This window comes from Coprinopsis cinerea, assembly GCF_000182895.1.
Source record: "Coprinopsis cinerea okayama7#130 chromosome 2 map unlocalized cont3.2, whole genome shotgun sequence".
Lineage (NCBI taxonomy): Eukaryota > Fungi > Basidiomycota > Agaricomycetes > Agaricales > Psathyrellaceae > Coprinopsis > Coprinopsis cinerea.
Window position 1 is genome coordinate 490,821 of NW_003307543.1, and position 16,692 is coordinate 507,512.

General features: G+C 51.0%; 2 protein-coding genes across 2 annotated transcripts; one reads left to right on the plus strand and one right to left on the minus strand.

Moving 5' to 3' along the window:
* Positions 1-2,404: 2,404 nt before the first annotated feature.
* Positions 2,405-2,859, minus strand: CC1G_13838 (hypothetical protein; the record flags this gene model as incomplete). Its single annotated transcript, XM_002911757.1, has 2 exons — positions 2,405-2,506; positions 2,731-2,859. 2 exons carry the CDS (start codon positions 2,857-2,859, stop codon positions 2,405-2,407), a joined length of 231 nt encoding a protein of 76 aa, XP_002911803.1.
* An 11,855-nt stretch (positions 2,860-14,714) lies between these two features.
* CC1G_10094 (hypothetical protein) lies at positions 14,715-16,096 on the plus strand (the record flags this gene model as incomplete). Its single annotated transcript, XM_001832823.2, has 2 exons — positions 14,715-14,925; positions 14,979-16,096. The coding sequence occupies 2 exons, from the start codon at positions 14,715-14,717 to the stop codon at positions 16,094-16,096; spliced, it is 1,329 nt and encodes a 442-aa protein (XP_001832875.2).
* Between the last annotated feature and the right edge of the window lie 596 nt (positions 16,097-16,692).

The window sequence follows — 16,692 nt, forward strand, 5'->3', positions numbered from 1 at the left end:
TATAATCACCTATCTTCTAATGTGGTGATATATGGAAGCAGCACGTCGACCCATGTGGATGCGCACTCCAGTCTTTCTACCTCCAATCCATTGCATATATCTGCTCGAAGTTGGAAGCTAGCCCGTTGCTCTCAGCTCTGATCTACTTCCACCAATAAAAGGTTTGTCTACATGCTAGAAATACCTTACTGCGATAATCCCCAGAGTTGGATCGACGATTGGCATTGAAAATCCCGAAATTATCAATGATCTGAAGTCCCAACGTTCGAAGTTCTCGGGAAGAATGACGATACCCATTGCCTACAGAAAAAGGAAAACCACTTGAACCTTCGTAGCAAGTAGGAAAATGGCTTTCTCGAGCCAAAGTACAATTTCGAATTGCCTAGGCAAGTGAAGCCTCTGATGTCTGACCATTACAGAGTCTGCGCAGTCCTTTACATATCACGGTACCATCAACGGGATGTCAGCTGGTGTGCTCACCTACTCGAACGAGAAATCTTCCATTCTCTCGACTTTGATACCACCCGTGAATGTCTTTCATCTTATCCATTCCTCAGGATCGATGATATATGTGTGAGTAGACTTCAGCCCGAGCCAAATCCGATCGACTCGGGACACTCTCATCAGAAATGTGGGTGGTCTTGGCCTGAGTCAACTTCAGATATGAGATACACGTTGCTGAAAGAATCAGACCTCTCTCCCCCGGACCTTTGTCGCGATGCAAGCCTTAAACTTCCGTTGCCGTTCTGGTCGTTATCGAAATGAATGAAACCGCTTTGATTTTTGAAAGAGACTTCGCTTTCGTCACTCGGATTCTCTTCTTCTCCAAAATCAACGCACCTTTCATTTAACGAGTTTTAAGCGATCGGCATGAGAGAGAAAGCCTTTGTTTATTTCAATCCCCGCCCCTACTACTACCAAAGCTAACAACTACCGATACGTCTTTTCTATAGAACACAGTCAGAATCCTACGAAACCGGAAAGCAACATCATGCAGCGGAGACCTTTTGCAAGCCAGGGCCTAGGGCTAACGGAATCGATAGTGGAACCCATCGATGGGCACCTTGCGGGCGAGAGCGGGCGTACGCCCGCACTCGCCCCTTAGGTTGGCCTTTGAGGGCATACATCGGCGAGATACGCCTCGATTATGATCGATAGCCAAATTATGGAGTCATTGATAACAGGCCTCTCTCTTTGACCAACGTGTTTTTCGAACTCGGGGAAAGTCCTTCTGACTCGTACTCTGCTTCCGGGCATATGGATCCCGCTGTGTAATAGTGGGAGTCGGTTATTGAACCCACTTGAAAAGCAACAGACGAATCGGTTCAGTTAGTAACCTTGAATGTTCTACCATCGCTAAGCTTCTGTGAAAGGCGGGAAAGAGGCCCTTCTTGGGAGATGCGCCGCCGCCGACGCTGTTTCCAACTCCTGTCAAAAGAATTCGCGCCACGAGCACCTGACTCTCTAGCAGCTGCACAGACCCACCTTATGAGATACATTAAACTGCGCCTCAGAGGGGCTCTCGCCGGAAAAGGCCAAGTCTAGGAGTGTGGCGCACGGTTTCCCACTAATCTCCTGCCAACCAAAACTTCGCACCAAGGCGTCTATTACTATGGTACCCATTACGCCCACCGATTCGGTGTGGTTTTACCCAAACCTTGCTGCTCACACCACCCCCACCCATGACCACATACGGATTGTACACTGTAGAAGCATCGGCATATTTGCGTTCTGTAAAAACGAACTCGATTGAAGTGGGCGCCCGCACAGCTTTCACAGCTCGATCGCAACCCCGTACACAAGGTATCCACTGACTCTGAATCAGAAATGCCATGTAGCCTTTGTAAAGCTCAGAGGAAACCCCACGATCACTACCTCGTGCCTCGCTCGTTGTTCAGGCCCGACCCTGAAGCCTTACCTTAGATACGCGAATGTCGTGATTGGAAAAAGTTAATCCAAACTAAAAGTGAGTCAAAAACATAGTCACCCCGAATCGAGTGCCAGCCACGCGAAGAAACGAACCAGTGCAGGGTCAACGTGAAAGGGACATGCGCCACACTGCCAGCTCGAGCTTGGCCTCGAGGCGAACCGCCCCCCTCTACCCTGCCCTGAGTTTGGCCTTCCCTGAGAAAAGCCCATTGTTGTTCTCGCTGCTGGTTCCAGCTTGACGTATGCCGATGTAACCAAGTTCATGTTGAAAGGCACTAACCCTTTCATCTCCACCATGGTAAGGCTACCGCGAGGTCCCCAATTGTTCGTCGGAGTCCACCCCTTGCCTTTGAAGGCAACTTCCGTACCCTAGGATAGACACCAACATAGAAATGCCTCGCAGCTGCTGTAGAGGCTTGACGTCATCTATTCATGGAAATACAAGTACAGCTCAGAGGGGTTCGGGCTGAGTGGCTCAAATCACGGATCGACGCTCGCTCAAGTCCGAAATTACATTGGCAGTGGCACAGGACAATGGGGTGAAGAACATTCCGCTCGCAGTGGGAGTGCACGAGTCCTGTGGGGTCAACATTTTGTTATTCAGAAGCCTATATCGTCAGCTCCGTCCATGTCGAACGTTGTAGTTTGTATTTACGGCGGAGTTCCGATGCTCGACAAGCGAGAATAAAATCACAGCACCTCCTATCGCCTCAACATCTTCTCTTGAGATGGAGTAGATCAAAGCGTGTACTCTCAGCCTTCTTACTTCGAATGTAGACATCCAATCTTAGGAGCACCCACCTGAGTGAAAGCTGTGAAACGCTTCGATGATCGATGGTGGGAGTTTCTGATGGCGTATTGCTGCTGCACAGTCTTCATCCCTCTACCACTGTCAGTACGCTTCTGGATCTCCTGACAATCAGGTGGCATTGTACGTTACATCCTGTGTTTGAACACCCAGAAGCTCGTTTTCTGTCGCACAGCAGCCGCGTGCCTTACCATGAAGTGGTTGCTTCTCAAGATCATTAGCTTGATAAGCGCTCGATTGATGGATAGTCATAAGCGCCGGAACCGATTCGACTGCTGATGCGTACACATCGTATCGAGTCAATTTCAAACTCATGAAGCTGTAAAGTTGATCCATTTAATGAACGCAAACTGCTACCGCACTCGTACAGTAATGTGCGAAAAACATATGGTAAGCGATCCCGTTTCTGACTCTGCGAGTACTCAGTAGTGTCGTGTTCTCCGCACCGGGTAGCAAGGCTGATGATGACATGGCCGAGTCAAGAGTCTAGTGTTTTGAATGGCAATTCGAACTGAGATACTTGCGAGCCAGTGAACCCACAGAATCATCCGACGATGGGTCTGGGAATTCCGAGATGCACTACTCCGGGTGGGGCGGAGTAGACCAATTCACTTGAATCAGTTGACATTCGAAGCCACATCCTCCCCTCTCACAATAATACGTGACCTTATAAGGCGCTCCTACCCTTCCTTGAATTTGATGGAGATGATAGCAACAGCGGTCTTGTCGTCAGGTACATTCAGGCTCAGCGATTATCTATAGCCCGTTATTGTAACCACCCCAGTCTTGTGTGAACTCTCGTTTCTGGAAGACGACATAAGGAACGTCCAAAATTGCGAGAATCGTACGGACCTATATATGCCTCTCCAGTCATTTGATCCTGTTATTCTAAGAAGCCATTGAGTTCTGCGTTGTGACTGACTGCAACACAAATCTGTCCCGAGAACCTCGAAGATAAAGGGCGTCTCTAGATCCCTATCACTCCTTTAATTATACCTTTGCCCAAAGCGAGGTCTGCACACAGACAACCCGACGCCCTCGAGACAACTACAGCCTCCAACGCGAAGTTGGAGCTGGTTCCATCCCTCGGGGTCGGGAGAATCATAACAAGCCCACCGCAAAAGGGTAAGCATTCACAAATATCTGTATTCAGAAGATGGAAAGACTGAACATCAGATCTGATGATCAGGACTAGAGGGATGTTAGAGAAGAATCAAGGATGATGCGGGTAATTGAGATCGCCGTCCACCTCTCCAGCTGAGCATCTGAAGACGAGTTTAACGAGCGTTTTAACGCTCATCGATCCATGATCAAAACAGAGATGATGCTTGGTGTGGCGAGTGGCTTTTAAATGGTGATACCGCAGGGACGAGCGGGTCAAGCGGGACTCGGAAAGGGCTAGTAGCTCAACGCCTTACGCCAATATACGAAGATAAAATGAGAGATGTTCATATAGAATGCGTTCTTCTCGCTCGCGCTTCGGATCCCAAGCTATCCGTCGTACGCGCATGCTCTCTCCAAGTTCCCGAACATAGCTTATTTGAGGCGTCGATGACTACAGCAAGATGAGTAAATCACCAAGAATCCGGATATCTGCGTCTCCCTCTCAAACGTACCAACATCGTTTAGAGCAGTGCTCAGAGTACCTTCTGAGCTTTGAAATAAATGACCCAACGACCCCCTGACCATCCAAGTTCCTCCTAAGCGTCATCCGAACAACGTCGCCAAAAGCGCAGCTCTGCCCAACTAATAATAGATTGACGGGCGCTACTTGTTTTCGGAGCACTTTACAGCTTTGCGGGGCTTCTGATTCGACTCTGGCACGAGATGTGTCTGGTCGCTAAACGGTCCACCTCGCCTCACCTCACCTAGTCTAGCTGCATTATCCTAGTACAGCAGCACACCCTGAATCTTTGCATCCCCCTGTTCCAGCTTTAGTTTCACTCAGGGCTGGAAGCAAGTGGGTACAAGAGGAAGAGGTTGTAAGCGCTGGCCTGGTACTACTATATGTTTCAATTTCGAGATACCTGTTACACCACATGTTCCCTAATACAAGGACGCGTTTTCGCATCCTTCGAACGTACCTCATGGAGTGGCTACACCAGCAACACAGAGCAAGTACAGGTTCCACGCCTCGTGGCCTTACTGCTGTTCCCTCCTTGACCTTCTCGACCACAATGTCAACATCTTCATCACCCACCGCATGAACATGTGCTGTGTTTTCAGAGCCACGCATTGCGCATGCAAGAGGGCAGAGAGCAGTGGTACTTACTTAGAGTCATGACGGAACCACCTCATCGGACTCTGCAGACTCAGCACAGCAACAACAAGGCCGGAGGGATGAGTTTGTGCCGTGCGGTGTGAGTTTTGATGGCACAGCACAGCCCCGGCACAGATGGGCGCTTAACACCTTTTTTGGGGTTCCACGCCGAATTGAACTGGCTTGCTTTGGCGAACTTGGAGGGCGCGTTGGGCGCTCGAAGCGCGCATGTATCGCCCCGACGTACGCGCGTGAGCGGGGTTGATGAACCATGGGCCATGGCAGTGCTTAGCCTCGATGGACCCTGAGGTCTGAGTTGTGATTCAGTGCATTCGGGATTACCGTACTCGTTGCCCAGATATCGCGCTCGAGTCAGTGATACGTGTCGAATAACCTCGCGTCTGGGGGATTCCTCGTTTCCTTCGGTCGCCGGCGGCAGGAGGCAGGAGCTCTGATCGTGAGCGACCCTGATGTAAGGGCGGGCCTTACACGATCACGTGTAGTCATACCATCTCATTAGGCTGCCCGCCCGAGTAGTCGACATCTTATCATCTCTCTCTCTGTACGCGTACTCGACATACTGCTATAGAGACTCGATTCATACGCACTTGACACGCTAAGGCATAACACGAGTCCGGGTACAGACGGGTATACCCGTGGGTATATCCGTGGGAAAACCCATCTGTACCCGTACCCGCGGATACAGGTATGAATTTAGGACTTTTGCCGCAGGTACAGGTATACCCGCGGGTATTTGAAGCATGATAACTATGGAAAATAATGTATTGAATATCATAAAATCTATTGAAAGGGTATCCTGGTAACGGGTAACCCGTGGGTATACCCATGGGTACCTGCGGGTACCTGTCTCAAACGGGTTTTTGGTGACCCGCAGGCAAAAACCCGCGGGTAGTAGGTACGGGTACCCGTTTGAACAAATACCCGTGGATACGGGTATTGCTCTTGAACGTCACAGGTACCCGCCAAACGGGTGCGGGTATACCCGTACCCGTACTCGTGTTATGCCTTATGACACGCTGTGAGTGTTTACTGTTCTCCTGTTTCTTAAGGAGAACAGGTTTCCACTTTTTTTTGCGTATTTCCTACGAGTCTACACGCCAAACGGTTGGGCGTGGTAGTGACGCCTTGTGCGTTTGAACGATTAAGACGATTGGACGGTAGCCAAGCTACAACGACGATAGACGTATTAGAATGGTTGACCGCCTCGAACTGCGAGGACGAACCTTCGAACGAACGGTTCCGGTGCGTAAAGCACGGAACACCAGAAAGACGACGACGACGAACTCGCCTCAGCGAGATATTCTGACTCCTGACGATATTAATTCCATGGCGGGCGAGGAATTGCTCAAGGCGTGTGGGTTAATTCCCGCCGTCGAAGGCGAGACTTCGCTTTGCACGGAGTTCGATGACGATGAACCTTTACCCGAACTGTCTTCGATTATTGACGATTCTTCTGATGATGAAAGCGACGACGAATCCTTCGATGTTACCCCGCCTTTGACTGTCCAAGCTTACGTTGACTTTGACAATTGGGGTACTGACGCCAACGCTCAACAGAATTCGAAAATGTCGTACAACACCAGAATGGCATCGATCAAGGACAACGGGAAACATTTCCCAACCCTTACCGCTGGGAAGTGCACGATCGAGATCCTCGATAGGTTCCAAACCGCGTGCGAAAACAAGGCCATTCAGCGTGGCATCGAGGACGCCAACTTCGACGAGATCGCCGTATTCAACGAATGGATCCGCAAACTTATCGGCGTCGACAAGAAGATCGCCCGTCTTCGTGCACTCTCCAAGAAGCTCTTCGAAGCGGAGAGGGCTGCCAAGAAGCCACGCACGAACAACGCCGGCGGTTCTTCGGATGGCAACCGCACTGGTCGTCGCGCCGATTGGGTTCCTAACCTCACCGAAGACGAGAAGGACATCTTGGGTAGACATGGTGGTTGTTTCAAGTGTCGCCAATTCTATGCAGGTCATCGTTGGGCCACCTGCCCCAACGGGTATCCGTCCCTGAAGGATTACAAGAAGATCACCCCCCAGATGGCCGCTGATGCCAAGAAGAAACGCGACAACGCCACCAACAATACCTCCGCCTCTAACGGTAAAGCTGTCGCTGCTGTTTTGCCTTCCGACGACTTCGAATACGAAGATTCATCCTCCGAAGAATCGGGTGGACAGGACACCTCGGGAGAAATCTTGGAGGAGAACGCGGACGAGAACGACGATGATGTGAGTGACCCATATACGTCAATCCATTTGTTGTGGAAAGCCTGCATGGCTGGTACCTCCGACTTCCCGGAGGACGTACTGACTATGTTTGACACCGGTTGCCACACAGTCTTAATGGATTCCAAGCTCGCGACAAAACACCGTTTGAAGAGATACCCCATGAAGACGCCTTTACCTGTGAACCCCGCATTCATAACTTCCGACGACGCACAACCCTTTTCCTTGACACAGTTCGTAAAGCTTGAATTATGGTCCAATGACAATGTTTTCGTCTCCAAACGCTTCAAAGCTATCCTAGTCGACAACCTTTGCGTCGACATCTTGTTGGGTCTACCTTGGCTAGAGGCTCATAACATCATCATCGACTGCGCTAAACGTAAGTGCTTCGTTAAAGACGGTTATAACTTCGTAGTGCCACAACAGGTCCGTCGCCCAAAAGTTCTCCCTCGATCACCGAAGGAACGAACGCAGAAGCTCCGCGGCGATTGGAAAGTCATGCTCACTGAACTCAAACAAGTCTTGAAGCCAATCCGAGATCTGGTAGACCAGCGTTGGGAACGTCGGCCGAAGCAGCGATTTATCAAGTCAATGGTTGGCGCTATCAAGGCTGCCGTCATCAACGTGGAGCTCAAGGAGAAGGCAGACAAATTACGAGATGAGTTCGCCGATCTTTTTCAACCCATTCCCCATGCTTCCCAACTTCCCGACCAGGTTACCGCCTCTATTACGCTTAAGGACGCGACGAAATCAATCGAAACACGAACGTACAGTTGCCCTAGGAAATTCCGCGACGCGTGGCAAAAACTCATCGAAGAACACCTCAAAGCCGGTAGAATTCGCCCGTCTAACTCGCCTCATGCGTCACCTTCTTTCATCATTCCTAAAGCTGACCCCTCTGCTCCACCTAGATGGGTAAACGACTATAGACAGTTGAATGCTAACTCTGTCGCAGACAAGAACCCCTTACCTCGAATCGATGACATCCTAGCCGATTGCGGTAGAGGTAAGATCTTCACCAAATTAGACATGACAAATTCCTTCTTCCAGACACGTATGCGCCCGGAAGACGTCAAATGGACAGCGGTCACAACCCCCTTCGGCCTTTACGAATGGTTGGTCATGCCCATGGGTTTCAAGAACGCTCCCGCCATTCATCAACGCCGAGTGTCTGAAGCATTGAAAAAGTACATTGGCAAGTTTTGTCACGTCTACCTGGACGACATCATTATCTGGTCGAAGGACGCCGCCACGCACGACAAACACGTCCGATTAGTTCTGGAGGCGCTACGGAAGAACAAATTGTATCTCAACGGTAAAAAGTCTAAGTTCTTCTGCGAATCGGTTGACTTCTTAGGTCACATCGTATCCAAAGACGGAATCCGGCCAGATGGCTCAAAGATTGAACGCGTCGTCAACTGGCCAGTCCCGAAGAACACCTCGGACGTTCGACGATTCCTTGGGTTAGTACGTTACCTAGGAAGTTTCCTCCCTGATCTCGCTAGGTGGACATCAGTCTTGAATCCCCTGACGAAGAAGGAATATGATCGCAATTGGCCGGGGTGGACTACAGAACATGGCCGAGCTTTCGAAGAAATCAAGAAGCTTGTCGTTTCCAGCGACTGTCTCACCACCATTGACCACGACAACCCGGGTGAGAACAAGATTTTTGTGACGACAGACGCTTCTGAAAAACGAACAGGTGCTGTTCTCTCTTTTGGGCCTACATGGGAGACTGCCCGTCCTGTAGCATTCGACTCCACTCCACTCAAGAAGGCCGAACTCAATTACCCGACCCACGAGAAAGAACTTTTGGCTATCGTTAATGCACTGAAGAAATGGAGGGCAGACTTGCTCGGTGAGAACTTCTACATCTACACCGACCACAAAACTCTCGAATTCTTCCAGACCCAGAAAGAACTTTCGCGTAGACAGGCACGATGGATGGAGTACCTCCTCCACTTCGACGGCAAAATCGTATACGTCAAAGGAGAAGATAACGTCGTCGCCGACGCACTTTCCCGTATGCCAACAGTCGACGACAGCTCCGAGGCCGAACGCTCCGCAAAAGAATTCTTCCAATGGGATGACGGGGAACGATTGTCGAAGGCTCCCGTCGCCGTTCTTTTCACTCCTAAAGGTGCGGGTATGGATGTTTGCGCCATGACTGAAGCTCTTGCATCTGCTAGGTTCAAAAAGGTGGACGAAAAACAAAAATCCCTTTCCTTCGACGACTCCTTCGTAAAGGATTTGATTCGTGGGTACCAACTAGACCCTTGGTGCAAGAAGTTCGAGTCCGCCGCGAAAGGAATGGCCGCCTTCAAGAAGCGAAACGGATTGTGGTTTGTCAACGATAGACTCATAGTTCCCAAATATTCCAACTGTCGATCCATCGTCTTCAAGCTAGCACACGACCGACTGGGCCATTTTGGATTCGAGAAGGCGTACTCTGCTATCAAGAACGAATACTACTGGCCTGGCATGCGCACCGATCTGGAGAAGGGGTACATTCCTGGATGCGAAGACTGTCAAAGGAACAAGGACACCACGACCAAGCGCGCCGGACCTTTACATCCACTACCGGTACCCGATGGTCGAGGAGAATCCATCGCTATGGATTTCATCGGCCCTCTCCCTGTCGACGACGGCTACGATATGCTTCTGACCATCACCGACCGTATGGGATGTGATATCCAACTAATTCCGGTGAAGTCAAATATCTCTTCCGAAGAACTTGCTAACGTTTTCTTTGACAAGTGGTATTGCGAAAACGGGATGCCAACTCATATCACTTCCGATCGTGACAAACTCTTCACTTCTAAATTTTGGAAAACCCTTCATACACTGACCGGAGTTAAATTACAGCTTTCCACAGCTTATCACCCGGAGACCGACGGCTCCAGTGAGCGAACAAACAAGACTATCATCCAAAGTCTAAGGTTCTGGGTCGACAGAAACCAAAAGGGCTGGGTTAAGGCATTACCTCGTGTCAGATTCGCACTGATGAACACTGTCAATTCGTCTACAGGCTTTACTCCATTCCACCTTAAAATGGGTCGCTCTCCTCGTGTTTTCCCCTCACTCATTCCGAGGGAAGGACAGCCTAGGCTAGAAGACGTCGTCAAAGCCATCGAGAAACTCCAGAACGATGTCTCAGAAGCACAGGATAATCTTCTCGCCGCTAAGGTCCAACAAGCCCACCACGCCAACAAGAAACGAGGCCCCGAACCGTCCTTCGAGCCAGGAGACCGCGTGTGGCTGACAACTCGTCATCGACGCCGCGAGTACTTGTCGCGCGACAGCAAACGAGTCGCAAAGTTCATGCCCCGCTTCGATGGCCCGTATACCATCCTCGACGCCAACAAAGACAACTCAACATACACCTTGCTCCTTCCCGAACACTCCAACACTCACCCCGTATTTCACGCGTCATTGTTGAAGAAATGCATTCCCAACGACAACGACAAGTGGCCCGAACGTCAACACATCATTCCTAAACCTATCGTCACCGAGAGTGGTCAAGAAGAATGGGAAATCGATAGGATCCTCGACAGAAAACGGGCTGGCAAAGGATGGCGCTACTTGGTACGCTGGGTGGGTCACGGTGCGGAGTGCGACGTATGGCTGCCCGGAAAGGAGGTCGAAGATTGCGAAGCGCTCGACAAATTCTTGGAAGGCCTGAACGACAACGGAACACCGGATGCCACGACGGATGTTTGATTCTCTTTCCTCTGTTATTCACTTTTTCCTTCGAGTTACTGGGGCTAACGGTTGTCTTTTTCCCCACCGGGGTTTTTTAATGCACCACGTCAAAAATGGGCCCCTCTTTTACGATAGTCTTTTTACATTACCTTGCTTTTCTTTTTTTTCAGAGGAGGGAGGAGTGTAAGGGCGGGCCTTACACGATCACGTGTAGTCATACCATCTCATTAGGCTGCCCGCCCGAGTAGTCGACATCTTATCATCTCTCTCTCTGTACGCGTACTCGACATACTGCTATAGAGACTCGATTCATACGCACTTGACACGCTGTGAGTGTTTACTGTTCTCCTGTTTCTTAAGGAGAACAGGTTTCCACCTGAACACCCCCAACGAATCGAGAAATACGCGGTTTTTCCGAGCCTTCCGCGGGCGGCAGAGTCATGTCGGCATTGATTCAGCTTTACTATCGCATCATATTGTGGAAATGTCCTGAGTTGGGTGGGTGAATTGGAATGCACTGTGTGATGTGTAATGCACTGGCATATGCTGAGTAAAGAGTACGCATAAATTCGGGTCCGCTCAAGTACAACGTTTACTTGCCTGGGGGATACACGTTGATTCTAAGTAATTCGACTCCAGTCTCGCAATGTGTGCGTCCTTCAGCCTGGATTCCCAGCCGACAAGAACGGGATGTCGCGGCCTCCGCCCTCTATACCACTGACTATGTACCATTCTAGCATGGAATGAGTAAATACGATGACCATCCTGCTTGAAAGGACACCGAGCCGCGAGCCTCCTCCCGAAAACGGTCAAGCCTAACTCAATTTCAATCGCAAAAGTTAAATTCAACCCCAGTTTGTCAGGTCATGATCAATGCACTCGGTGGTATGTACGCTTATCGTACATTTATTCTTGTTCGAAAGCCGCCGCCGGCATTCCAGGAGCACTAGTAGTGCGAGGTTAATTGAAGTGTTGATGTATGTGAGTCAGATTAGATGACTGGTCGAGAGTTGACTCTCGACTTCCCTCCGCCGCCTTCACGACCCGAAGCCTCCCTCCCAATTTGAGGGCCCCCAACCCGAGGCCCCACAACCCGACCGACCCCTCGCTGCCCGGCGCAACCGCTTCTCCCCAACGAATTCGAAAACGAGCGCCCAAACCCTAGGCGCCATCAGCAACATCAGCAACATCACTGACATCACTCGTCGTCTCTACATTGCTCACCATGTCTACTTTTGTCATGTCTCTACTTTGCTCAAGTACTACCATCTCAAACGTTGCCTTACCACTGTCGCTTTGAAAGGGTCGTTAACTGGAATTTCCGAAAGTGGCGATCCGCCTTGCCGCGTCCAATTCCCGTCGTCGAGTGATTGGGATACATCTGTAGTATCCATCCTATGTGATTAGAGAACCTAGCGAAGGTATCCACCTACCTTAGTTCCGCCCAACCGAGGAGGTTATAAAGTGAGTAATCCTGACAGATGCTCAGTAGTCACCTCATTCTAGCTCTTCTCGAATCTCAAGTTTCAGAAATTGAACTGAATACACTCCTCACCTACGTGCGCCCTGGTAGTCAAAATTCAAAGATGATAACTAAGGCGACTGTGGAGGTAAGATACCACGCTACCATCTCAGGCAACGCTACCGTCTCAAGTAATCCCAAGTACCGTCCCTGGAACTGCGATCTTTATGACGTTATCGCTGGTCAGCGCGGTGGACCGGTGAATATTATCGTGATGAGGTGATTACCACATACAGTGAGTGGGTGGGTGAGATTGAGCGCTCTGGGATGCCCGTAAATCAAGGGGCGAGGCGCAGCACCGCGTGGGTTGCTTCCAATGTGTATTGAGATTGAAAATTCGCCCTCGAGTTTCGTTTCAAAATCAGAATCACTGGCACTGCGCTGGTTAACCGGAAGTTTGTTCAAAGTTCTGGGCTCTGGAACGACGCTGGACGCTGGAGCAAATAGGAAACGAAACAGTCACTGGAGTAAAATGGGAATCCATTCGGCTCGCCACCCCCTTCCTTTGCCACTGCGCCACGTTCCAGAGCTAGGAAGGAAAGGGTAACACGGCAAGGTTCAACAAGCAGATAGAGTTTTCGCTGGGATGTGGCTGAGACAGGCGAGAGAGGGGCGTGAGTCGACAGTCACAGATGAGGAAGGCGTTCGACAGTCACAGATGAAGAAGGCGCTCGACAGGGTAAAGAAGGCATTAGACAGGCGAAGGCGAGAGAGAGAGAGGCGTTCGACAGGTGATGAAGGGATTCAAGGTTCGAGCTGCGCCACAGATGGACAGTGAGGGGTTGCCCATCTATCCATCCATCTATCTATCTAGACTGGTAGAGCCCAGATTCGAGCTTATAGGGTCCACGAGAAGCCAGCGAGTTAGAGGTTGGCTGAGGTGTTCTGGTGAAATTGAAAGGCGATAGTGGATGGTTCAAGTCAAGAAGTTGAAGGTGAAGGTGACAGACAAGCGCAGGCCAAGGCGTGAAAGGGATAGTATAGGTGTCGAAGTGAGGCGAGTGTCGAAATGGTGACAGAAAGGTCTTCATACTCCGTAGATAGTTGAACAATGCGCGATGTAGCACAAGTATGAACCTCGACCAGAGCTCGCATCGACTCGAGCCAGGGTGCAGGTGCACACACCCTCGAGACCGACGAAGTTTCGTAAAAGGGTCGCGTAACCACCCGGCGGTGGCAACCAAGGGGATCCAACTCCGCAATTTTGTTCTGGGGTGGGTTGCCTGAACGTGTCGCCCTCGAAGGAAACCAAGCAACACAGCCAAGTCACAGAGGATGGAATGGAACTCTACGAAAGAGGAACCAAGAATAAGCATATTTAGCAACGGAATTAAGAATTCGAAGAGTGCAAATTAATCGAGGAGACTCAGCCAGGCAGCCACATTGCAATTTAGCGCGTTAAGCCCTTAATGAGTGGAGTGGTTCCCAAAAAGGAAATACTCGTCTTCCCAGCGGGACCAGGTCAGGTCACCAGGGTCCCCTGGGGGAAAAAAGCGGAGCCCTTGGAAGCGGGAGACGAACGCAACGAATCCGGTCGGCTACGCAGTGGTGACTCGTAGGCAGAGTAAAAAAAGGTGTGAAGAGGCCGCAGCAGACGGAGTCGGAGATGCAGCACCGTGGGGTGCGCAGTCTGTGATAAATATCGCGAGGACGTGGATTATGGTAGCACCAGGGGTTGAGCGCGAGAGCGGAGGAAGCTGGCCGGCTAGTAAGGCCTAATGTGGATTGATGGGGAGTGGTTGCCGTAGGAGTAGATGAGTGTATGACGACACGGGGACGGCAGAGCCTGAGTGCAGTCGGAATCCAAAGTTGTCGTTGTGAGAGCTGGGAAGAAAGACGGTTCTTCCATTGAGAAATGGGTTAGGAGGTGGGTGGCTGACTGATTAGATAGAGAAAGCATTGGTCAGAGATAACCCGCGTCTAGTCGGGGACGTCAGTGAGGCGGAGAGGGCGACGTGGCCCGGCAACCCATTTTAGAAATTGAACCAGTCGAGGTGAATCGAGTCGGGATGATTGGCATCCGAAGGTTACATCAGCTTGCTTGCGTTCTTGTCGGTCGGAGGTAGATCTGAGATGGGTGGATCGGAGATCGGGATCGGCTTACGCAGCCTCAAAGGGAGCATTACAGACTACGCAGAGAGACGCTCAATCTTACTCCCTTTTCTCTTTATTATGCATGACAGAATGCCAGTTGATATATATTCATCGCCTTCCGTCCCCTCTCCTTCCTCCAATCTCCCATGGCCTACTTGCCCTCAGACGTAGCAATGGCCTCTCCCTCCTCTTCTTCCTCCGGCTCATCGTCCCTCTTCTCATCGCCGTCATCCTCTTCCTCCTCCAGAACATCGGCGAGCTCGCCGGCTATCCACCCCAGCTCTCTCGTCGACGCCGCCCAGCACTCGCCGCACACTCTAAGGCTTGTCGGCATCCCAATCACCCAACGCCTAATTGGTGAGTACACCTGCATCTACTAATTGAAAGGGTCCTCATCATTTTTCATTTAGACTATGTAGTGGACCAGGTCATCGAGACGGTCGACCATGCCATGAACCGGCCATCAACCCTTCTCCCCGCTTCCTCCTCTTCAAAATCAACCTCTGCCTCCAGGCCCAGGACACCCACCCAGCAAAAGTTCTCCACCTTCACCACAACCGTCCTCACCCGCGCAGAAATCACAACACCCACCCTCCTCCTCGCCCTCATCTACATCCACCGTGCCCGCCCGTATCTCCATATTGCTCTCGAAGAGTGGGCATTGGAGCGAGTCTTCCTCGGTGCCTTGATCGTCGCAAGCAAGTACGCCAACGACAGCACCCTCAAGAACGTCCACTGGGCCCTCTGCACAGGCGTATTTGGCAAGCGAGATGTCGGCCGCATCGAACGCGAGTTCCTTGCCGTCCTCGAGTGGGATCTCGGCGTCACCGAGAGCGAGGTGCTCGGTCTCTGGGAGGGTCTTGAATGGGCAGTAGAGGAGAAGGAGCGGGAGGAGCGAGAGAAGCGGGCCAAGTTGGAGAGGGAGAAGATGAGGCAGCTCGAACTCCTCGAACGCCAACGCGAGCAGCAGCAGCGCCAGCAACAAAAATCGGCCTCCAAGTTCTTCCTCGGCGAGCGATCTTCAAGGCAGCCCTCGCCGCCTCCTCTGCCAGTGAAACCCCGCAACCACAGGCGTTCACATCTCGCCGTCGATGCCCTCGCTCTTCCTTCATCCAGGACACACGGCCACTCGCCCTCATCGTCCTCGATGAGCTCATCCTCGTCTTCATCATCAGACTCGCCATCACCGACGACGCCTGAAGACTTCCAGACGCAGTACATCGTCATCCAAGACGGCGAGGCCGACCACTCGAGTCCCCGAGGCGTCCCAGTGGTCACACCGCCAAAGAAGCGTGGGTTCACGGCAACGACCATGGAACTTTTGAAGAGCTTCCCTTTTCCCGGCCACCACCACCACTCCCACCAGCAGCTCCCGACGGCGAAGCGACACGACCGGGAGTTTTCCCAGCCGCATCCCTATGCCTACACCCTACCCGACTACCCCCAGCACATCAAGCACGGCCGCTACGCGACTGAAGGCTCCCATCGGTCTGTGAAGCGCCTCCCTCTGCGCGTTGTGTCGTCATAAAGGGAAAGAGTCCTGTCTCTTATCTCGTCTGTGTTGTACCCTGTGTTTTTTTCTCTGTGTTTGTTATCTTTATCCTCATTGCATGTCTCTGTTACCCCCTCCTCATCCTCAACTCTGCATTATACATTACCATATGGACAATCCAATCTCCTCTCGTTCCGTTCTTGCTTTTTCAACATCGACTCATCATCCATCGACATGTTTCTTGCTTTCTGTTTAGTCAAGGCTTGGTATACTATACTTGCTACCCCCCTGCTACCGTTCAGCTGTAGCTTACTACTACTATGTTTCTTCTTTGCATGGCATGCCATTTGGTGGCACACACACACTCTCTCTTTATTCGCAACCCTTTTTTCCCTGTCTCTCTCGATCCTCAAGTTCAATTCATACCGGCACATTATTCTTCGCCTCTCGATCCAACTCAAAACTTCGGACACTCACACTCATTCTTACTACAATACGAAGAACATCACAACCCATTTTATCTATTATTCTAATTCACCGTATTATTTTTATTCTCCCTCTCTCTCTTCAACGTTCAACTTTCTGCGTTTTTTGGTTTCAAAGTCGATCCTTTTTGGTTCTTCCCCTTTGCA